We start from the raw sequence: 23,856 nt of genomic DNA on the forward strand, positions 1-23,856 counted from the left end.
CTGTCGTGTTTTATTTCACAGCAGCCTGTCCTGTGTTATGTAGTGGCAACGGGCAGTATTCCAAGGGCCGCTGCCTGTGTTTCAGTGGCTGGAAGGGCACGGAGTGTGATGTGCCGACGACCCAGTGCATTGACCCACAGTGCGGGGGTCGTGGGATTTGTATCATGGGCTCTTGTGCTTGCAACTCAGGATACAAAGGAGAAAATTGTGAAGAAGGTAAACATGTCAATATTTACAGAACTCCATTGTTCTCTTCCTAAAGAAAAAGATTATGTCTGTAATCTGCAGTTGAGCAGAATGTGAACTTCTCTTCTTACATGCCTCTTTAGGAAAATAATTTTGATTTCCTTATTTCTGGGTGTTAGTCCCATCTTAACTAATAAAAAGAGCAAACACCAGAGAACTCTCTCTATTGCACTTTTTTCGGTAGCACACATAATTCTCTTTACGCTGAGAAAATCAAAGCAAACATTGGTGCCTTGAAAACAACAGTTGACTCCTACTTTGTTTTGTTTTGTTTTGTTTTGTTCCTCTTACAATTTTTCACAAAGATACCAGCTTCTAAATCTAGCATTTTGGCACCTCTCAAGAATAAGTGAACATAATGCACTAATGAAAAAAGTAACAAAATCATGGATTTATTCTGTGACTACATGTAATGATAAGAGTCAAGAAACTATAGTGTAAAGCAGTTAAATTGTTTTTTTTAAAAGCACTATTTCCATTCCATTCTTCAATCAAATTGATTTTATTGATCTGCACTCACAAAGTAATGCAATTAAGTCTCTGGAATTAAATTTTCAGGCCATTGACCCTACAAGTGTAAAGTTTTATTGAGTCAAATTGCTAAATTAAATCTCATCATCTAAAGCACATTAAAGTGAATTAAGAAGGATAGAGAGTATGCAACTCATTTATTTCTCAAACAATTTGAGGCTACCATACAGCTGTCAGTGTTTCGTGGTCATGGATTAGGTCAGCTGATACAGATTTTGTTATAGAAAAGGCAATACTTATTCCTCTGATCAGGCAGAACAGAGAGCAATCATCTGAAACCTCAAGATCATATTTGTATAATTCATGAAAAATCACAAGTCCTTGCAAGAGTCTCAGTTACCTAAATGGCATTGGGCTAGTTCTCAGTGCTTTATTGTATTACAACTCTTTGCATTTTCAGAAGCAGCTTCCTGAAAATGGTAGCTAGGTATTTGATTATCTAAAATATTTGTAGGAATTCGATTAGGATTTTTTTTTAAATTTTTGCTTGTATTAAGATATCTTCCAGATTTAAAAAAAAAACTGTTCTTTTTTGTTTTCTTGACTGTTCTTTTTTGTTTAGCTGACTGTCTAGACCCTGGATGTTCGAATCATGGAGTTTGTATACATGGGGAATGTCACTGTAACCCAGGATGGGGCGGTAGCAACTGTGAAATCCTGAAGACCATGTGTCCTGACCAGTGCTCTGGTCACGGGACATATCTTCAGGAAAGTGGCTCCTGTACTTGTGACCCTAACTGGACTGGCCCAGACTGCTCAAACGGTGAGAGTTATAAATAAGCAATCAAATGCTTGCCATAGCTTAGCTAAAGATTAGGATATTTAAAAATACATGTATTAACTTCATCAAAATCATAGCAAAGTGATCATTCTTAGTTACAGGTATAAGTAGTAAAATTAATGAAATATACTTGTTGAAAAGAAACACACATAATTGATTTGTTAATAAAAATTTCTCTGGTATTGTTAGTAAGAATAATCTTTCACCTGGCTTCTCATTCTCACTTTATAGAACTACTAATTGAAGCTAGACTCCCTCTAGCACGTACCAGCATGGAAATTTAAGTAATCGCTATGAACAGGGAAGCCTCATTTTACAGTTCTTTGATGTCAGCCTAACATGTTTTTTTTAAAAAAAAAAGTATGTATGCATATATGTATACATGCATATATATGTAAAATGAAAAATGTTTCAACATTGAATTTTTATTGTAATAAAATGATCATAATAGAAATGATAGTAATTTTATTCAATCATCCAGGTTGCTACTAAGCATTTACTATGTGCATGAAAATGTGATAGGCAGTATACAAATAAAAGAATTCTGCTTACCCTCTAAAACAGTGCCTTTCAAAGATTTTTTAAGCCTGAATCATAGTCATAAACACATCATTACACTGTGGTCTACCATATGTATATATACACACACATAACTGACATGAAAATTTTACACATTGATTTTTTTTCAGGTAGAAACCCGGAAAAAGACAAAACTTCTGAGTAGCTAGGGTTACAGGTGTGAGCCACTAGTTTTTTTTTTGTGTGTGTGTGTGTGTATGCGTGTGTGTGTGTGTGTGTGTGTTTTAGTGCTAGTTGCAACTCATGGGCTAATTTCATAATATTCCTGCTCATTAGTCACACAGTTTGAAAAGATGCTATTGTAGCCTAAGAGATTACAGTTTAATTACAGAAATAAGGTGAACATATGTGAAATAATTACAATCCAGTATATTCGTTTCATATTATATCAAGTGTTTCACAGAGTAACATGAGTAACATGCTCAGTTTGAAAGAATGACCTGCTTTGATGAATAAGAAAGTTTTCAAGGAGATTTTTATTAACATTTCTTGCCTTCACTTAAGCATGGTAATCTGGAGTGAAGTGGGAGGATATTTCTTACTACGATGCACTATTAGAAGGTCCTTAAGAGGTAGACTGTTGTGTGCCTGGGTTTATAGCCACTTTGCTTTGTGGTTATATAGCCTTTGGAAAATTACTGTATAGCTCAGTATACTTATCTGTAAAATCATGCAGTATTCTCCATACAGATTATATGGGAATTAGTGAGACTAATGCATATAAAATACTTGGCACAATCTAGATATGGTAGCACATACCTATAGTTCTAATACTCAGAATGCCGATGCAGGAGGGTTGTCAGAACTAGGCTAGCCTGGTAAGACCCTGTCTCAAAGAATAAAACAAAAATATTTAGTATAACATATAAACATTTAATATATGCCATGAATGCATACAAACATTATATAATATTTTAATAATAAATTCTAAATATAGCTTGCACCGCCACCAATACTGACACTACTATTAACAAAGGTATAGATGGGAGAAATATTATTATGGACATGAGATAGTGTGAAAGGAAGAATTTTTTGAGGTAAAAATTAAGTTGGGCCTTATTTTAGGGGTTTAGTTTAAAAGATGATTCAGAGCAGGGTAACTCTAGATACTCAGGAGGCTCAGATATAAGGGATCATGGTTCTAAGCCAGCTGGGCAGAAAAATCCATGAGACTCTAGTCTAACTAACTCCCCCCAAAAGCCAGAAGTAGAGCTGTGGCTCTAGTGGTAGAGCACTAGCCTTGAACAAAAATAAAAAGTTAGGAACAGTGCCCAGGGCCTGAGTTCAAGCCCCAGGACCAATACAAAAAAAGTAAAAATAATAGGTGTAAGATAAGTAAGAATAAAACATAAAATGAGTCTTGAAATTTTAGCCTTTCTCTTTCAATAAAAAGTTTTAGGAGCTCTCCATCAACCAGCATTTACTGTGTGTGTGTGTGTGTGTGTGTGTGTGTGTGTGTGTGTGTGTGTGTGTGTGTGTGTGTCTGCCTGTCTGCTGTCTGTCTGCCTGCCTGCCTGTCTGCCTGTCTCTGTCTCTATCTGTGTGCATCCTGGAGCTTGAACTCAGGGCCTGGGCCTTGTCCCTGAGCTTTTTGGCTCAAGGCTAGTGCTCTACCACTTGAGCTCCACTTCTGGCTTTTTGCTGGTTAGTTGAAGATAAAAGTCTCATAGACTTTCCTTCCTGGACTGGCTTTGAATCCTGATCATCAGATCTCAGCTTCCTGAGGAGCTAGGATTTATAGATATGACCTACTGGTACCAGGCAGTGTCATTCTTTAAGATATTGACTTGATTTGTTTCTCTTTTCTTAGAAATATATTTTATAAGAATGAAAATAGGCATTTCCAGCTTGTATACTAAAACATGCATTACACAAAACTGTCCAATTATATTAGAGATAATTATTCATGCAATAAAGCAAGGTTTCATATGTCTTCCTCTGTAAAGTAGGTATAATAATAGGTATATAGTAATATTCACTTGAAATATAGTCATTCTGCTCATCCTTTTCCAAGTAAGAACACTTGCTTTTCTGTTTTATGAAAAATTATTACATTACTTTTATTATTTTATAGAGTAGTTTGTAATTGATAATAAATGTCACAAGCCGCAATTCTTTCTTCTTCATAAAGTCATCTTGCTATGAATAGCAAAAATATAAACAAATGTTAATTAAAAGATCAAATTAGCCATCAAAATCGTATGTTAGTGTACACATTTAGGTTTAAGATTGTTCATGCTGATTTAATTATTAGTTGAAATTTTTATCATATACAAAAATTTGCTGGTTTAGTGTAATAAGTGGAATTCTTATTCTTTTCCTTTCTATGTCCCAATGCAAAACAGAAATTGACTTGCATTAAACTCTCAGTACTTTGAGTTGAGTAATGACTAACAGTACTGTTCTAAGAACAGAAATAACTCCCGAATAAACACCTTATGCTACTAGCTGTGAAATAGAACACTTCTTTGGAATTAATAGTAAATATCTCAAACATGCTTGTACTCACCCTGACAAAATACCTCATCTCATATGCCTCAGCTTAATATGGCTGCCATACCTTTCTTGTGCAAAGCTTGTAAAAATTATTGTTAGTTTACATGTGTGGCTTAAAGATGTATTTTTAGTATATGTAACTGTAACCCCACTCTACATCACCTTTACAATAAAAATTTAAAAAAAGAAATCATTATAATTGTGATTTTCTAACTAAATAAATACTAAAGGAAACACTTTCATAGCTTCCTCTTTTGTTGTAGTGGAAATGACCTTCAGATGTCTCAATTTAATAGAGTAGATTTTACATCTAAAGAAACATTTGGTTAAGCTGCTAAAAGAGAAAAATGAATTATTTCCATTCGAAATTTTATAGGTTTGAAAGCGAAAGAGCTTTCCTCCTATCTTCATCAGCAGTTTGTCCATTAATTAGCCCTTCAATTCCACTTCAATTAAATTAACTCTAATTAATAAGTTCATTACAAAGATTGACGCACCTTGCTCAAAGCCAGTGTGCTAAATGCTGATAAACACCTTCACCCTAATGAAAAATTGATTAGATTGAATAAAGGTATCTCAGAAAGAAACGTCTCTTCTGAAGCTGAGTTGATGTTATGTTGCTCTGAAGTTAATCAAATCTTTTTGGATCTCTTAATCAAAAATTTAATTCAAAGGCAATAAAAAATGTGGTGTGTGCACATGAACACACACATGCACACACACACACACACACACACACACACACATTACTATTATGACCTTCTCCAGCTCCTAATTAGTAGTCCTCAGTGTAGTTTATAAGAAATGTTAAGGGGGCTTTGAACATGGCCTAGTGGTAGAGTGCTTGCCTTGCATACATGAAGCCCTGGGATCAATTCCTCAGCACCATATATATAGGAAAAAAGCCAGAAGTGACTCTGTGGCTCAAGAGGTAGAGCGCTAGCCTTGAACAAATAGGAAGCCAGGAACAGTGCTCAGGCCCTGAGTCCAAGCACCAGAACTGGCAAAAAAAAAAAGAAAAAAAGAAAAGAAAAAGAAAGAAAAAAGAAATGTTAAAATTCCCATGGTGCCTTAATACGGTGGTTCACATTATCCTGTGAAATACAGAATTAACAGTGTCAAAGAAATGTAACTTAGGAAATAGAGAGGTACAAGTATATAGCTTGTATAAATAAAAAATAACAAGTAATTTATGTATTTTTTAATTTAAAGGAAACAGACCATAGTCTGCTTTAGAGCGTGTGAGAAATGGTTTCTGGCTTTTATTCTAAGTCATTATTGTTTCTGCAAGAAAACCAAAACTCAATAGCTGTCTTACAAACTTAGAACAAAATGTACTATTAACTCTTATTTAAAGAATAAAAAATAAAATACCTTTCTAAGTTCCTTCTCCATTCCTCTCACCTCCTTTCTAAGTTAAACGTAGTAAAAAACAAACCTCTTAAGAAAGCTTTATTGGAAAAAATTAAAAGTACTTCAACATCTGAATTCTTTTTAAAGGCTTAAACTAGTGTTAGTTTTTAAAGTCATTTGGTCACTCAGACTCAGTAATCCCATAGGTAAAAAGAAAAACAAAAAAAAACCCTTGGTTTGTCACATGACAATCAGTTGTTATATATCTACTATTAAATTTTCCATTATGTGGGCTAAGCAGTTTGTAGTTATCAATTATAAAAACTTACTAAAAGGAAAATCAACACTTTCTTTTATTTAACCAGTATGTCTACATGTCTGGAGCAAGCTAATATAATTCAAAAAATTTTCTTAATGAAAGTTTTTGAAAATTAAAAATTTAAATACTGGCATTAGAAATAGTCCCTTTTTTAACAAGCAGGTTTCTTTTTTACTATAGAAAAGAATAATGAAAAATTAAATTACCTATAATTCTACTATATATAGTATATATAGACATATAGCATATATAGATATATAGTATATATAGTCTGTATACATATAGTATATAAAGATATAGAGTATATATCATATGTAGTATATATAGTCTATATATACATGTATAGTAGAATTACAGGTAATTTAATTTTTATATACATATGTATGTATAACTACTACTCTCAATATTTGCACATGAGAAATACTCCTTTTCAGTTCTTATAAAATGTGTGAAATCCAATTCCTGCTAGATGCTTGAGATAATTAGACACTGAGATAATATATTATTTTGGTGTGAGTGTATGTTTTCTTGGCTAGAAGACATATTCCTGGCTATTTATACATGAATACAACTATTCTACATCCATAACATTTCATATATAAAATATCCTTATATACAAAGTAAGAGATTATTCCCAACAGAATCACATGTATATTTTAGGCACCATTACAACCGCATATAACATTCAATGGCAGATAAGAACATACAGTTCTACCACTGATGATTCCATTCATCAGTGCTGAAATAACTTCCATATAGGAACACATTGTGGGAGATGATGTTTCACTTGCACATGTGTAAGATGTAGTTCTCCTCATTAATTCTCCTTCTGACCCCCTGCTACTTTCCCCCTCCTGTCTTTGAATACAGAAATCTGTTCTGTGGACTGCGGCTCGCACGGTGTTTGCATGGGGGGCACTTGTCGCTGTGAGGAGGGCTGGACAGGCCCAGCGTGCAATCAGAGAGCATGCCACCCCCGCTGTGCCGAACATGGGACCTGCAAGGACGGCAAGTGCGAGTGCAGCCAGGGATGGAACGGGGAGCATTGCACTATCGGTAGGCCAACCGCACTTTCATTTGTTCATCTACTTCATTGCTTTTGCTTTGCCTGGGATCAAAGCCAGGGCCTTGTTTATGCCAGCCAGGCTGTCGGCTCTACCTCTGAGCTACCCCCAGCCCTAGACTGCACTTCTGCAGCTCTCCTCCATCTACTGCAAAAGAACTCAGACTACTGGCTGTTTTAAAACTTGGAGAAAGCTTGTTTCTTCTTGTTATTTTTTTTGTAATTTTCCTTACTATATTTTTGTTTATAATTATAATTATTTTTGTTTATAATTTTCTAATGGTAGTTTGTTTGTATTTAGGACAATCGGTTGTTAGTAAGAGATAGGATTTTATTTTATCTTATTGTGAAAAATTGACTCATGTAAAGGAAATTTAATTTCTACTTATAAGCTGTGCATTTACTGTGCTACAAATTGGCATATTCACAGCACTGTTGACCGCTGGCCCAACAGCTATGACCTGTCTTCATTGAATATTACTTCTTAATGCTCCACAATGCCATTGCACTGTTAGTTTACTTTAAAATGGTTTCAATTTCTTTTAAATACACCGCGTTATTGTGAACTCTACATAGATCCTTCTGGACCCTATCTGACATCTGTTTCAAGGGTCATACCCTCACCCCTACATATGATGCTCCACCGAAGACTCAGGGACTCAAGGTGGTTGGAATCAGTTTATTACACATCAGAAAGTGGGAGAAATAGCATGTGAGGCAAGTCCACTCCCAGGCTTCTTTTTTTTTTTTTCATGTTTTTTTTCTCTCCCTCCTGGAGAAATCACATGTACCATGCTCCTTTCTCTAGCAGTAAAGGGTATCAACATTTCTTCTAAGGGAAGCTCATGTGAGTACTCAAGAATCCAAGGTTTTTCTTCTCAAGGAAACAATCTGTCTACTGTGACCACCAAGTCTCAGAAAAGAAAAATGTTTAGAGCTCCAGGTGGGCAAGATAACATGATCAGTCTAATGCACATCCAAATTTCCAGATGCCTACCAGCCCTGCAAGCTCCTGCACGTCAGGCTTGCTGTGTCCACTGGATAGCAGGCTATCCAGCAGGCTATCTTAGCTGCACATCATCCTGAAGGCCTCATTGTTGAATGTGAGCTTTCTCGCTAAGGTGGGATAGCCCATAGTTTGTGCTGATGTTGGCTGCAGATGCACATATTTAGAACACTCTCAGAGTGCACACCCTCACTGTAGGGAACAGGATTTCCCTTCTCTACTCGTTGAGAGGGACTTCATAGGGTCATCGCAGCATGCTCTTCACAAGAACTACATTAAAGAGTTGGTAAGCAGGAGTCATGTATCTTCCTATGAGTGTACTGCACACAATGCAATATTTCTCCTCTGGAGGGAACTGCTTCCTGCCCCAAATCACAGAATGCCCTTATGTCACAAGGAGATCAGGGGAAAATATCCTTGTTTTGTGAAGTCACCACAGACTAATTTTAGCTGATAGAGTGAGGTTGCATAGCTCCCTACTTATTCTGTAGCTTTGAAAACTACAGTATGTAGCAGAAAAGCCACAGACACATTTGCTTACCAACCACCAACTCACAACAGACCGGCTGTTTTTGAACTAGTTGTTTCAAAACACGATTTTTATTTGTAGCAGAATTTTAAGATATCTTGTCAGGTTAACAATTACATTCTGTATTGTTTTCATTAATTTTGTTGCCTTTATACTCCATATGAATAACAACATGGGAGCTGCTTCATTTGAAAATAAATCTTGAATGTGAGCCTTTTAAGAGCTGTAGAAACCCTTAAAAAGGTTATTTTTGCTAATTATTCCAAATTTTGGCATATGAAGATCCAGTTTCGTTTCCCTTGTGTACTTGCTGACTGAGTTTATGTCTACAATGAAACCTAAGGGGCCATTTATGAGACAACCAGGAAACTGCGGTGTCTTTTCATTTGGATGAGTACCATTCTATGGATTTCTTCCCAATTCTGACACTTAAGTATCTGGCTGAAAGGCACTGCCACTTTATGAAAGAAGACTCATAAATTAGCAAGATTTTCTTCTTTCTCCATATTATGTGTCTTGTCATTGAATTCGAGCAGGAAAGTTAATTGAAAAGGAGATGGAAGAGAAATTAAACAGTTAGAACCAAACAGAAGTTTTGCAATAGAAAGCAGCGACTATTCATTAGTCATCTTATCATGTTTTCATATACTCTGTTCATCTTTTCATAGAACTAGGGACATGTTGTTAGTGAACTAGTTATAAATTTTGAATATTCACTGAAAAGCTTCTACCTGAAAAGTTTCTATCCTGACAGTTTTATTAGTGTGTGCATGTTTCCTCTCATTATAAATCATGGGTCCAACAAATGAGACATGTTCATCAGCAGTTTCCTTATTATTGTCCCCTGTCCTCCTTTCTTGGCTTAGATTATAATGATAGATACAAATAAAAAATAAGACAAGGCAAAATCTACTTAGCGATATTATGATTAAAGTAGATATCACCCAGAAGGCACTACTAATAAGTGCCTTACTGGGCCCTTTCATAAGAAAATGTAAAGTTATGCGAGTGAACCACATCAAATAAACCCCATCCTACTATTAACAGAGTTTAACACTAACAACAATATATGATGGAAAAAAATAATATTTTGGATGGAAATGGTGACATTGATCAAGCTGCACTGTATTCAAATTGACATGTTAAATTGACACCCCTTTGAACAACTATTTAAAGACAGTTTTTAATCCAGATGCAAGTTAAAATGTGTTAAATATAATTAATAATTTATAAATAATAGTTCATATAATTAGACTAGTTTATGGTCATTTCTACACTGTAAAGGTTGAGGTGAGTCAAGGACAAATCTATGAACTGTGACATTATGAGTTATGAACTAAGTAACACTTTACTGTTAATGGGTTTAAAGTGGGTCTAGTATCTACAACCATGTAAATAATACCCAGTTCATTTGGCTCCTCTTTTCTTATTTCTTAAAAGAGTGCTTGGAGTATGGATTGAGTGCTAGAGAGCTGACCTAACAAGCATGAGGCTCTGAGTTCAAATCCTACTATGAAAAAGAAGGAAGGAAGGAAAGAAGGGAGGGACGGAGGGAGGGAGGGAGGGAGGGAGGGAGGGAGGGAGGGAGGGAGGGAGGGAGGGAATAAAGGAAGTATTGGCCTATGGTTGCAATTAATTGGCCATAAAATCAAGTATGGTTCCAACCTCTGAAGAATAGCTGTTGTAGGCAGAATTCCATGCTAACTAAATGTCATAGACAATGACAAGTTCTAAGTATCAAATTTTGACTACTACTAACATGCAATCAAACCATTATGATTAGTATTTGTTGAAAATATTTGCCTCTAATGCTGTCTATATTGGGACACATTGGATGAGATTGAGATCTGAAAGGGAGAATGTTAACTCTGGTTGTTATTAAGCCAGGAGTATTATTATAAAAGAAGGAGACTCAGCTGCCCATCTGTACTCTAGAGAAGTATCTTTTGGAGGCTGATTGACGTTTTCCACTTCTCCCAGGGATAGCAAAGGAAAAAATGGACTTATATCACAGGGTACTGGTGGTATAAAAAAGAATCTCAGAATGAAAAGCATGTTTAAACTTAGAACAAGCTCCCCACACACACCAGTTTTTCATCTCCATTCCAATAAGCTTTAACAGTAGCATAGTGTGAAACATTGGAAGTTTGCTTATTCTTTTTATGGGCTTGAGAAAAATTTTTGAAGGGGAGTATGTATTAACCTTTCTTCCTATCCCCAAAATTTAAGTCTCTTGGATACTAAGCCTACATGAAAGACCCACTGAAGTTTGTTGGAACTTCTAAACTATGATAATTTCTGCCATATTTAGAAAGGAACTAGAATTGTCCATTAAAAATGAACTCTTTTTCTTCTCTTAATTTTATTTAACCTTTTCTTTTTTGTACAGCAGGGAATCATCTTCACCTCTCTGGATGATTGAGGTTATTTTGTGGGATAATACATTTTGCCGCCCTCAGTTGCTTTCCATCTGTTATTTAACTCATTTCCCCCATTAAACAATTACTGAAAATCTTTTCTGTGCTACATGCACTATTCCTTGTAAAAGACAGTAATGCATAATAAAAATGGCCTTCAAATTTTGAGATATCATTTTAAATTGGTTCTACAATTCACTCTAATTTTTATCTTAACTATTATCCCAAACTTTTCAAATGTAGAATTAATACTTGTAAGAGATTTTTAAGGAAAATAATGTTTGAGAGCTTTTGCAGTTCTGTCTATGCTAAACCATTGAGTGACCTGAGGCAAGCCCATTTACCATCTCTAAGTATGTTTTTCCTTTTATAAATATGAATATTGTGTACCGCAGAGGATTGTTAGGATTCTATGAAATACTATGAAGTAGCACTTGATAAAGTGCTTAGATAGTAGCATACAATACATGCAAGTATAAATGAGATGAACTGCATGCAGCCCAGACAACATTTTGAGTGGCAACATTGATCTTTTTTTTTTCTTATTTATTGTCAAAGTGATGTACAGAGAGGTTACAGTTTCATTCCTTAGGCCTTGGGTACATTTCTTGTACTGTTTGTTATATCACTGTTGTAATTACTTTTAACATGCCATGTGAAACTTTAGCTTCTATTGTTGATGATCCTCTTGTATCCCCTTCCAGTGGTTGTATCCGCACTATCATTGTATCTTATCTGAGTACATTGGAAACTGTATGTACTGGTATTAGAACTAGGAAAGGGAAAGGGAATATCAAAATCAAGAGACAAAGGATAAAAAGCCAAATGACTACAAAAGCAATACTTGCAAAACTGTTTGGTGTAAACCAACTGAACAACTCATCGGGGAAGAGGGAAAGGGGGAGGGGAAAGGGGGGAATGAGGGAGGAGGTAGCAACATTGATCTTTAAGTAAAAGAAGGACCAGGTGTGATGCTGTCTACCTGTAATTCCAGCAGGCAGGAGGCTGAGGCAAGGATGTCAGGGGCCAGGAGGCTAGCCTGGCTAGCCTAGGAAATTCAAAGCCAATATATGGTTAGACTATATAGTGCAACCCTATAAAAAAAAAAAAAGCAGTACAAGGAAGGTATTTTAAATTAATGAAATTTCTACCCACAGTTATAAAATTTAACCTAGTATCCAATGAATATTGTTTAACAAGAAGCTGTTGTGTTATTGTTAGGGGTTAGAGAATTGTTTTTGAAAATCATGATGATGAAGGAAAGATGGAATATATTATGGTATTTTTCTTCTAGTAATGTCTCAAACACAGAGCTATTTATTGAGCAACATTGATTTCCATGTACTTTCCAGCAATTCAAATGGAAATTTGACCTAGGGGAAATTCTAATTCCTTTAAGCTACAAAAAGACCAGCTATTTGTTTTTATTCTAATTCTTTAGTACATTGGGAAACAAGATAATTAATGATCACAAAGACATGCTTTGTCTGCTCAGACAAAACTTAGACACACTGTACTCAGCATACTTATATTAAATACCATAGTTGCTCTGGGTTTTTAGGATGCGAGATTAGAAGTTGGAAATGAAATGCACACAGCTGGGGACTTACCTACTAACAATATGGTGGCAGGATGGAGGGTGGAGGAATCAAAACAATTACCGTGTGGACAAGCTTAGGCTTGGTGTTCTAATTCTTATCTCAGACAATGGTGAAAGATTAGTCTTTTTAATAGTTAAATTAAAAATAAGTGACAATTTTGAAAAAGTAATGATCGTAATCCTAGCCACTCAAGAGGCTAAGATCTGAGGATTGCCAGGATTGACCTGGCAGGCAAGACCATGAGACTCTTATCTCCAATTAACTACCATAAAAGCCAAACATAGAACTGTGGATAAAGTGGTAGAGTCCTACCTAGCCTTAAGCACAGGGACAACACTCAGGCCCTGAATTCAAGCCCCAAGACTGGCACCAAACAAAAAAAAAGGGGGGGGGGGGGCTGGGACCATGGCCTAGTGGCAAGAGTGCTTGCCTCATATACATGAAGCCCTGGGTTCTATTCCCCAGCACCACATATATAGAAAATGGCCAGAGGTGGCGCTGTGGCTCAAGTGGTAGAGTGCTAGCCTTGAGCAAAAAGAAGCCAGAGACAGTGCTCAGGCCCTGAGTTCAAGGCCAGGACTGGCAAAAATAATAATAATAATAATAATAATAATAATAATAATAATAATAAATTACCCTTAAAAAAACACATTTCATTTCAATTACAAATGGTATTCTTTGTAACTTTTATAACATGTACCTACATATATGTATATATACATATGCATATATATATAATTCCCGCAATTGAAAATCATAAAAAAATACGAGTTTTTTTTTCAAAATCTTTCTACCTTCTTATTCAAATGTCATTTATAATTCTTTCATAACAAGTAAATTATGAGGTACTACATCATACCTACAGATAACCTTTGTCACTGGTACAGTGGGTATGAAACGAATCACTAATGTCATGTGACCTGCATCACTGACCAAACAGCTTTCTTGTGAAGCTGTCAAAGTCTAAGCATCAGAGTCCCTATGCCTCAGTTTCCTCAGCTAGAAAATAGGAATGTTCCAGGAACATTCCTACCACCCACTGGCTTGCTAGACATATGACTGTACCAAATCAGAATGTATGTGATGATTTCACATAGCCGGGCCCTCGGGAAGCCACTACAGAAGTGCAAGAAGTAGGTTTGGGAGGAGAAATAAGGCTGGTGTGTAAGGAAACAGAATTTTTCTTGACATCACATATATCAAACCTCTCATCAAAACGTACATGGAAATCTTGTGCTCTGGGAGTATATTTGGTAATGGGAGCCGTACAGTTATAAATAAGTTACTGTTGGGGCATTTGCTTTTGAGGAGTTTTCATGAAAATCCCTGTATTTGCAGGTTACAGATCCACGACAGTCCTCAAAGAGTCTCTCAGGGTGGGAAGTCGCATGAGTTGTGCTTCGTGGTGTAGCACTGATCTGTATGAATCCACTAGAGAAATATTGTTTATATGATGAAATACTCACACTGGCAAAAGATGACATCAAATTGAAAATGGTCCATCAAAAAGACATCAAAACAGAGTAGTTAATAAGTGTCGCTGATTCAGAGTGCATAAAATCAGTTTATTACACAATAAAAGTCTCACCAAATTCGACAGCAATACTAAAAATTTACATGACATTAGCAATAACAAATTTTGAAGCAAATGGAAGTTTTTGAAACTGTCAATATTGAAAATCATATTAGGGTATCACATTGAAGAAAGACTGTATTATCTTCTATTCTACTTACAGAAAATATTACCAAATCATTGTCATAGAAGAAGGCAATCAATGAGTAAATGTTGCCCTATAAGAATATGGAAAATGTGGATTAGAGACATGTGAGGCACTTAATGAATTACAGATCTCAGGAAATTGAGCCAGCCTGAGCAAGAATGCCCATGAGACACTTACCTTCAATTAACAACAACAAAAAAAAAAAAAAAGGAAAAAAGAAAAACAGAGGTAGAGCTGTGACTCAAGTGGTAGATCACTAGGCTTGAGCAACAAAAGTCAGGGACAATCCCCAAACCCTGAGTTCAAGTCCAGACTGACACCAAAAAAAAAAAAAAAAAAAAGTTATTTGGGTTTTCAAGCATTTATCACCTGAAAAATTTTCTCATCCAGAATAATAATTCCCTTTTACAAAGTATTTTGTATATTGTTGTGTTCTTTTCCTTAAAGAAAGAGAACTCCCCTAAATTATAGAAGTTTCAGAACCAGAAAACCTGAACCTGCTCTTGGTCCCTGGCTCTATCACTTGGCATGATCTTGGAAAATCATGGCAACCCTCCATGAATTCCTGTGACATGGGAATGGAAATAAGTACCTTCCTAATGGAGTTACTGAGGTGATTAAATGCATGAGATCATATAGAAAAGCACTAAGTATGGTGTATACAAAATATACACCATAGAGAGAATGTATTTATGGTTATTTTTACTAGAATATATGAGTGAATAATAATACTGGACGGGGACTGATTTTTCCCTCCTGAATCATTTTTAGTCTGCTAATTCCTCCCTCAAAATAAGAATGCTTACTACATGCAAAGAGAATGAATCCTTTCCTCTTCCAATGCACTCTGAATAAAATTAAAGCTGCCTCTTGACCTGTCATTGGCAGGAGAGCTAGGGTGATCGTGTTGAGGGAAAGGAACTGTCCTAAACTGACTTCGTTGGCAGTAGACAACCAGACAGGCTGAAAAACCTTCCAGAAAGCTTGCAGAAAGGTCTTGAAGGCCTGCTCACTCCTCAGTGCTGGTGATTCAGACAAGAAGTTTGATGTCACAAGCTCACTACAGAGCTGACTGTGTTTTACTCACAGTCTGGAAACTAGGCTTGTTTTCACATTTCTATTTCTTTCCTTAAGATAACCTTACTATCCATTTGGGGCCTCTTGGTATTATTTTTCTCATTCAAGTCTAATTTATCAGTTAACAGTTTTATATACAGTATTTTATCCTCCGTAATCCCCTCAGAATTGGTATTTTCCTAAATGAGGTCACTTAATCTCTTTTCTACAAATGCAAACCTAGTTTCTCTGACCTTTCTAAAGCACGGGGTTGTCAGTGCTGTGTCTACTTCAGTACTTTTTTAAGTGCTGCAAAGATAATGTTTGCTTTTATTACTTAACAATGTTACATTCTGTTTCATTTTTGTAAAGAAGATCTTCAATGGTAAGTGGCTGTGTTGTTCATGGTAATGGTAGCTAGCTATCAGTGTTGATGTCATAAGTCATCTCTCTTTCACATGGCTTTGCTTTTCAGTGTGAGTTGTTCTTTGGTACTACTTTGGTTTGCTTGCTTTTCTTTTTTTTTTCTTCTCTTTTTAAAATTTTTTACTTGTTTTTGTCGATCATGAAGCTTGAACTCAGAGCCTGAGCACTGTCCCTGAGTTCTTTTGCTCAAGGTTAGCACTCTACCACTTGAACACAACTCCACTTCCAATTTTCTGGTGGTTAGTTGGAAATAAGGGGGTCACAGACTTTCCTGCCTGGGCTGGCTTTAAATTGTCATCCTCAGATCTCAGCCTCTTGAGTAGGCATGATTACAGACCTGAGCCACCAGCACCTGGCTGCTTCTTATTTTCTTCTCACCTCTTCTCTCCTCTCTTCTTTCCTTTCCTTTCCTTTTTGATACTAGGAACAGAACACAGAACTTTTGTCTTTGCTAGGCAAGCTCCTATATATGCACCCAGTCCTTTTTAGTTGTACTCTGTTTTTCAGTTAGGGTTTCATGCTAATACCAGCATTGCCCAATCAGCTTTGGACCCTTATCCTCCTACCTCCACCTCTTGAGTAAGCTAGAATTACAGGCATGAACTACTGCACACCAGGCCTTGTTTTTCTTTACATGAATCAATTGCATCACAAAGGCCATGAAATCATAATTCAACTTAATGACAACCAGTCTTATAAGCAAGGGCAGAATTGTACATCTTGACCAAGTTAGTCTTTTGCTTGGTGTTCTATAACATAACCTGCTGAGTGAGTGGGTAATCAACTCTCTAAATCTGATCTAACTGTGAAACTTTATAAGTTGGATGTTATGTCTCCATCATATTTTAACCTCAAATACTACGTAAGAAAAAATTTTAATCACTCAATTTCTACTTTTATATTCCATATAGCATCAATTTGCAGATTTGCTATTTAGAGTCTTGTTAACTTTGTCTTTTCTTTTCTTTTTTTGTCAGTCGTAGGGCTTGAACTCTGGGCCTGGTCACTGTCCCTAGCTCTTCCAATCAAGGCTAGCGTACTTCCGGTTTTCTGATGGTTAATTGGAAATAAGAGTCTCATGGGCTGTCTGGTCTGGCTTTGAACCGAGATCCTCAGATCTCAGCCTCCTGAGTAGCTAGGATTACAGGCATGAGCCACAGGCATTTGGCTTCTTCTGTTAACTTTTTATGCATTATTGCAACTTTAGCTTTTTACTTTTCCTCCCTTTGTGTCTTCTTAAGGTGCCCACATGAGCCATGTATGTTTCCAAAAGCCCTGTTAGACAAAGCCTCAAAAAATCTTCCCATCGTTGCCCGTCTTGCTATGTAAGAATCAGGAAAATCAGGGCCGTCTTGATAATCTCTCATCAGGTGGAGGAGTTATTTCCCAATACATTATTTCCCAAGGCTTCCATTCCTTCTTTTTTTTTGTCTTTTTTTTTCTTCTTTTATATTGTCAAAGTGCAGTACAGAGGGGTAACAGTTTCACATGTAAGGCAAGTACATGACTTATCCAACTTGTTACCTCCTCCCTTATTTTTCTTGCATCTCCCCCTTCTCCAGTCCCCTCCCCCCATGAGTTGTACAGTTAGTTTATACCAGTTGGTTTTATAAGTAGCGCATTTTAAATGGTTTGTCTTTTTATCCTTTGTCTCTCATTTTTGGTATTCCCTTTCCCTGCCCTCATTCCAATACACATCTACACACTATCCGGGGTACTAAGATCAGTTACAGTAATAGCAGGAGTAAAATCACAGGAAGGGAATTTGAGAGAGCAAAAGTTACAATTTCACTAGGTATGTTGATATTAACTACATTTATCTCTTAGAATGGGAGTGATGTAGGCATGAAGAACATTTTCTATTGACATCTGACATCAGTCCCCTGTTCTCTGCCCTGTCCTACATGCTGTAATTTACTCTTAGTAAGAAAAGAGGTGGCCGCATTGTCATCAGCAAACCCTGCATGAAGGTTCCAAATCTGATAGCAACCTCTACTGAGAGGCACATTTTTGTGATAAATGGATGAGCAGAAGGGACTATTATTACACATGCTGTATACTTTAGAAAAGGAGTATTTCTTTAAGATGTTCTAAACTTGAATTCTAAACATGGGTGACTGTTTTTTGGTGTGTGTGTGTGTGTGTGTGTGTGTGTGTGTGTGTGTGTGTGTTTCCAGCCCTGGGACTTGAGCTCAGGGCCTGAGCACTGTCCCTGGCTTCTTTTTGCTCAAGGCTAGCACTCTGCCACAGTGAGCCACAGTGCCACTTCTGGCTTTTTCTATATATGTGGTGCTGAGGAATTGAACCCAGAGCTTCATGTATACAAGGCAAGCACTCTGCTACTAGGCCATATTCCCAGCCCCTGGGTGAATGTTTTGTGGGTGAATGTATCTTTCCATGTGGGTGACGTATACATCATCTATGAAGATGAGAAGTTTGGGGCCTGTAGAAGAAATATGCTTCACATAATGAGGTAGAATCATAGGATAAATGAATTCTACCCTGTGTCAGTGGATTGTACTCACAGTGTACTCCAGTCTTCCTCCTGTGTTATAATTTGGGGCCCAATTTGCATGTACCTAAATTAAGCTTTTTCCTACCCAGTGTACTGGAAGTTACCCTGACTTCAGAAACAGCTGTGTTCAGAAAAAAAATGGAAGGTCAAATCCATTGTGATTTTTCTCATATGGGAGCAATATATAAGCAAATGCTGATGATTTGTGTTGCTTAATGAGCTCTTAGGTGTGATTGAAATATGACTGATTCCTAAGATTTGATAAGCCTCATTTCTTCCTTTCTTCATGTCTTATTTTTATTTTCTACCAGGAATTTTCATAGTTTGTTGCTTAGTTTTTCTTTTAAAAATAAAAATAACATACTGTGCAGGTGTTCTATACCTTAGGGAAACAACCTATAAATTATGTTATATCAAAGAGCTTGGGGGGAGGGGCAGCACTGGAGATTGAACCCAGACCTTCAAGGAACACTAGGCAAGCACTCTACCACTGAGCTACACCTCAGACCTCCAGGAGACTTTTGAATTTATTATGTCTTATGCCTAGGATTTCTTCCTTCAATCACATTTTTCATCTTAATTCAATTTACATATTCCTTTCAATTTATTGGGAGACATCTTATTGGATATAAGAGTGAACAAAACTTTGTTTCCACCCCTGGAAGGTTCAATAATTCGAGATGGCCATATAAACAAACTGACCATAGGCAGATTGACGAGGGAAAAATAGGCTTAAATTTATTAACGTGAAAGTGCATGGTAGTCACACAAATATGCAGGCCAGATGGCGGAAGCTTAGATAGCATTCTAAGCTAAAGGAAGATGGAGGACCTTAGGGATTCTGGGACAAAGTGACAACAGAAAGGAATGGGAGCTTGGGGCCTCCAAGTGAGAGTGTGAGGGGGAAGTGTCCAGAACACAACTGCCCTCTTGCTAAGTAAGTCAAGTCTGAGGCAGTAGGACTGGATGAAGTTGTGGTTACTTAATACGAAAATCCCTGGACAGCTGTCCTGGGGAACCCCTTTTCTAGTGAGTTCATCTTCTCTAGTTACTAAGAGGTGGGGGAAGGGTTCACAACTATAGCCCTCCCTGTGCTAAGGGAGAGAAAGAGGAGCAAGAGAATGAAGTGGAAGAAGGGCTCAGAGTCCTCTGCTCACATTCAGTTCAAAGCGCTCAGTGTGCCAAAGTGCTGTTCAGTACTTGAGAATATCATTTTCTGAGTTCCAGTACTTAATAAAAGCCAATTTCATTACATGTCAATTTTATGTTACATAGTTCTATTAAAAACTTACTATTTTGTTCTTTTACTAATACACTATCTTTTTCAGTTTGGAACACCGCATCTTTTGAAAACCATTTAAGATCTTAATTACCACCAGAACATAGTACATAGGAGATTGTTAAAGCTCAATTGACTGGATATTCAATTTAACCAAATATAAAGATGAAAAATGTTCTCACATCCTTGCCAAGTTCATCATAATTCTTTTATTAAAAATTTAAGTAAGATCCAAAGCATTTGGGAGTAAAAACCAGGTGCAGAATAATGTTTTCAACTATTTTGTAAAAACAGCAAGAAGGGAAAAATATTACTCTAACTGGTTCCAGATTATTAAGTTGCTACATTCTTCCTGAAATGTTATCCCCCTGTAAAGAGGGCCAGACAGCCTAGAGAAGTGTTCGTAATGTCTCTTATATGCTGAGATTCTTATTAGCCTAAGGAAGAACTTTGCATTCAGCTCATTGTAAAAATTACACCCACAGTTTCAAAACATATGGTTACTCCTTCCCACAATGGTACTTCAGTATTCTTTCAATGGCAGAATTTATCTTTAGCATTTCTTGAATATGACAAGTGGAAAAATAGCATCTTTTCATCTTCAGACAGTTCCTTTCTTCCTACTTATTTTTGAAATACAAGTTTGGTTGTAGTGTTAATCCACCTTCATATGTATCGCACACAGATTATGCTGTAATTGCAGACATTGCTTTTTTCTACTGGTCTTCTCTGTGATAGGTTCGATGACCCTCTCTTTTTTGAGTGCCTCTTTAATGAAGCTGGGAAACAGCTGTCTGAAATATGACTATCATTTCTAGGGTTTAACAGGCATGTGCCTTGGATAAATTAAGGAGCAGTCAAAGGAGATCCATAAATATGAATGCTTTGCCAGCTGTTTTTCCCTTAAACTCCTTTACTTGAATGAAATTAGTAAATAATTATGTTGGTGGGGAATCTACTATATCTAAATGTGATATAAAGCCTTCCGTTAACCACAGAGCTTAATTTTTTTTCCTATACACCAAATTAGTTTGTAGGGCAATCTACATTGCAAATTGGTCGATTTGCATTAAGACTATGCCTACTTGTTCTGATTTGTCAACACCTCTTTTTTTTAAAAGTCTTTAACATTAAGCATGGGTGGGTAAGACCATCTGCTTGTGGCACTCGCCTGCAGCTCCTACACTTAACACATGAGACAGGTTACAGCTGTTTAATTGTTGTGGTGCTGAATGATTATCCTTCTCCCCAAAATTAATATTTATATATGTATGCATAGAAAGAATGTGGTTAAACGTAAGTTATCTAATTGTGAATTAACTGCATTAGGTATTCATCAATTAGTCCCCACATGAACAATAAGTTGTAAAATAATGCTTTTCACATACAGTCTGACTCTTGACTCTTAAGATAGGGTCCCAATAGTGATTATTGTACATGCAAGTTATCCACTCCCAGTTCATTGTTATATGCCAGGGGAAAAAACCTCACTATATAGTCATACTAAAGGTAAAGACAAAACTTGATGTTTATTTCACATTAGGTGACTCAGACACCCACACTCTTTTCAGTCATGATCATTGTGAGGACAAAGCATGCAGTAGAAGTCTAGTGTAAATGTGACTCATTCTCCTGTCAGCCCCAGCTACTGAGAAAGCTGGTGTCGGCGGAGGGTGAGCTTCCACCTGCATTTAATAGAAATGGTGATACACAAACTTCTATTATTCTGCTCTACTACTTAGCAGTGTACATTCCATCTGCTCAGGACCTTTCATAATAAAAATAGAATGAGAAACTCCTGGCAAAAACCACACTATACGGAGACAGAGAGGCATGTAAAATACGATATTTAAATGTCTTCATTTCCAAATTGTTTCTGTAAAACAACTTGTATCTCTGAATTTGTGTGCACACTATATGAGTATTTTTGTGCCTTTTCATACCTTGCTCAAATGAAATTAGTAATGAGGGAACAGAATATTTAAGGACAGGTTCTGATGTGTGCTTACTTACTGTTTTCTGGGCTGGGAGGTTGTTTTTGCAGTGCTGTGGGAGGGATTGAGCTTGCAGTCGTGAGCATGCTAAGCAAGTATTGTACTATTAAACTGCATTCCTAGTCCTTGATTATTTGAGACAGGATCTCACTATGTCATTGAGGCTACTTGGACCTCACTAGAAAGCCTGTGGGATCTTCAAACTCCAACTCCTTTAGTCTTGGCCTCCCTTGTGCTAGGTTTACGAGCGTGCATCATCACACTCAGCTTATGAAGTGGTTTTCATTCCAAAAATATGGAATCACTTGTTGAATTAGAATTGTGCATCCAGAAGTTTTGAGTAACAATAAAGAAGAAAACATGGGACACAAAATTGGAGTTGTTGTACTCAAGAAACTGGACATCATATAAAGAACGATGAAGTGGATGTCATTGATCAAGACTCATTGTACTCATAAACTGAATTGAAACTCCTTTGTACAGCTACTTAAAGATAATAACTTAAAAAATACAAGAGAATCCTTCAAATATCTGAGGAAAGATAACATTCCCCACTTTTGCTCTCTGGCTTCTTATTTCTAGATTAAATAAATATAGCCCAAGGGGCTGGGAATATGGCCTAGTGGCAAGAGCGCTTGTCTCCTATACATGAGGCCCTGGGTTCAATTCCCCAGCACCACATATACAGAAAATGGCCAGAGGGGGCACTGTGGCTCAAGTGGCAGAGTGCTAGCCTTGAGCAAAAAAGAAGCCAGGGACAGTGCTCAGGCCCTGAGTTCACGGCCTAGGACTGGCCAAAAAGATAAATAAATAAATAAATAAAATAAATAAATATAGCCCAATTTCTTTCCTCCTCACATAAAAAATACAAGAATGTTGCCACCAACTGGAGTGTATTTGGAGAAATTGGAATATGAAGGGCATTAATAGAACAGAATGAACTGCATGGCTCATGGAAACAATCATTACTTGTCCTAAATTCATGAACTTTAAGTCAGTCTTTTTCATTTTTTCATCATTTGTTTTTTGTGTGCCAGTTCTGGGAGTTGAACTCAGGGACTCATGATTGGTGCTCCAGTACTTGAGCTACTTACAGCTTTTTCCTGATTAATAGAAAATAAGAATCTCTCAGACTTGTCAGCCTCAGATTTGTAAGATTCTCTGTTTTTCACCTCCTGAGTAGCTAGGATTATAGGCATAAACTACTGGTAGTTGGCGATATCATAATATCTTAAAGGATGTGAGTTAACTCATGAATGTCTTTTTAAAATTATAAACTATTAATAAAATGAATTAACAATATCTACTATTTTGTGAGGTACAATGAAAAGCGCTCCCCATGCACATGAACCTTTCCCAAGACCAAGATCTTAAGCCCTATACTCTGCTGCTCATTAAATTCCCTTAATTCTTCTGGGGTGTTTGTGAGTAGTGGAATATATAAATATTAATTTTTCTGTACTAGAGATAAATTAATACTTTGAACATATCATAAAAGATTCAGTTGCTATAGAAAAATATACAATAACAATAACACAAGTGATCTCAATAATAAAATGCTACTCTTTTAAAGAATCTTTTCAGTAAAATTTGAACCTTTTTCAGGAAAATTTGAATTATAGCTATTAACAGAAATCATAGTTTCTCAAAAGTAAACCTAACAATTACCTTAAAAAGTTTCAGGAAAATCAATTCATACCGTGAAGGATTTAAAGAAGTTATAAACTAGTTATTGAAAACTCTATGCAACTAGGCACTTGTGGCTCACACTTACAATCCTGACAAATCAAGAGGCCAAGATCTGAAGATCCAAAGAGCCAAGTCAAAGCCAATCCAGATAGATAAATCTGAGAGACCCTTATCTCTGACTAAGCAGAAAAAATGAAAGAAAGAAGAGTCAATCTACCTCCCTCTAAAATATAAATTTATATCTATTTTTTCTGT

The 23,856-nt window shown here is 36.5% G+C and overlaps 1 protein-coding gene across 4 annotated transcripts in view; it reads left to right on the forward strand.

Moving 5' to 3' along the window:
- Tenm3 (teneurin transmembrane protein 3) overlaps positions 1-23,856 on the forward strand; it is a 585,882-nt gene that overhangs the window by 476,164 nt on the left and 85,862 nt on the right. For all 4 annotated transcript variants that reach the window (XM_048330896.1, XM_048330895.1, XM_048330894.1 and 1 more), the window contains 3 exons: positions 22-216; positions 1,340-1,540; positions 7,176-7,361. In XM_048330896.1, the coding sequence (XP_048186853.1) occupies positions 22-216; positions 1,340-1,540; positions 7,176-7,361 (582 nt within the window). The remainder of the gene's footprint in view (positions 1-21; positions 217-1,339; positions 1,541-7,175; positions 7,362-23,856) is intronic.

Source organism: Perognathus longimembris, chromosome 21, assembly GCF_023159225.1.
Source record: "Perognathus longimembris pacificus isolate PPM17 chromosome 21, ASM2315922v1, whole genome shotgun sequence".
Classification (NCBI taxonomy): domain Eukaryota; kingdom Metazoa; phylum Chordata; class Mammalia; order Rodentia; family Heteromyidae; genus Perognathus; species Perognathus longimembris.